Source organism: Sardina pilchardus, chromosome 2, assembly GCF_963854185.1.
Source record: "Sardina pilchardus chromosome 2, fSarPil1.1, whole genome shotgun sequence".
NCBI lineage: Eukaryota > Metazoa > Chordata > Actinopteri > Clupeiformes > Clupeidae > Sardina > Sardina pilchardus.
The window spans coordinates 1,939,765-1,940,873 of record NC_084995.1 but is presented as its reverse complement, the minus strand read 5'-3'; the positions used below and the strand labels follow the sequence as shown (position 1 = coordinate 1,940,873).

Below are 1,109 nucleotides of genomic sequence, written 5' to 3'. Positions count from 1 at the left end.
CTTGATCATATAAGGACAGAGGCAATGTGATGGAGAACATGATTAAAGTCAGACATACACCAAAGGCAGCAGTAGCTTGTTTCTAACCGTGAAACACACACACACACACACACACACACAAGCACACACACACACACACACACACACACACACACACACACACACACACACACACACACACACACACACACACACACACACACACACACACACACACACACACACACACACACACACACACACACACGTCACACAGCCACTCATTTTATTCACACTAAAATGAGAGCCACAATGTTTTTTCCACTCCACAACACTTGATGTGTGCATTTGATCAGACAGAGATAGAGACGAGAAATAGACAAGAGGACAGAGAGAGAGAGAGAGAGAGAAAGAGAGAGAACCAAAAAAGGAGGTGCTGTAGCTAAGTGAAGTCCTTGGAGACGGCCTCGATGAAGTTGGGCGCGGACATGAGGATGGTGAAGGTGCAGATGATGGAGAAGAGGCTGAAGGCCACCAGGCAGAGCCGGTCCACCACGGCCGCCGCAAACTTCCACTCGCTGCACACCGCCTCCCCTTCGTCCTGCTCACGGAACCGCTGGGCAATGTAAGACACCTGCCGCAACGCACATGCACACACACACACACACACACACACACACACACACATAGTAGTTAACAAACTGAAAGATATGAAATATATGGAGCACCAGTGAGACAGAACTTCCTACAGTATGTTCCTCCATGGCATTCTATTTTGTATTTGGTAACTTCATACTGTAGATGTAGCTTTAGATTTCTTTTGCAAAGCCATGACATAATATGACCTGCTTTTTCAGATGAATGTGTACTGTGTGGCTCTACAATGGGACTGTGCTGACAGTGAATACATCTGGTGGTGACATACCGTTTAAGTCACTCACACAGTTCCTCTGGGCCTGGTAGGCCCTGTTGTGATGGCATGGGCACTACCACTTGTCTGGGTGCAGTAAGCTCAGAGGGATCAGGTAAGAGTGCACGACAGTAAGCTAACAGTGACCTGCATGACAGAAAGGCCCCAAGAGATAAAGACCAACAGAGTTTAGGGGACCGCCCCATTCCTATATGGTTGG

At 47.9% G+C, this 1,109-nt stretch overlaps 1 protein-coding gene across 1 annotated transcript in view; it reads right to left on the bottom strand.

The window, feature by feature from the left end:
* Positions 1–421: 421 nt before the first annotated feature.
* Positions 422–1,109, bottom strand: part of chrna8 (cholinergic receptor, nicotinic, alpha 8) — a gene marked incomplete at its 5' end in the record, with an annotated part of 23,951 nt that continues 23,263 nt past the window's right edge. The window contains one exon of the mRNA XM_062553255.1: positions 422–613. Within this exon, the coding sequence (XP_062409239.1) occupies positions 422–613 (192 nt within the window). The remainder of the gene's footprint in view (positions 614–1,109) is intronic.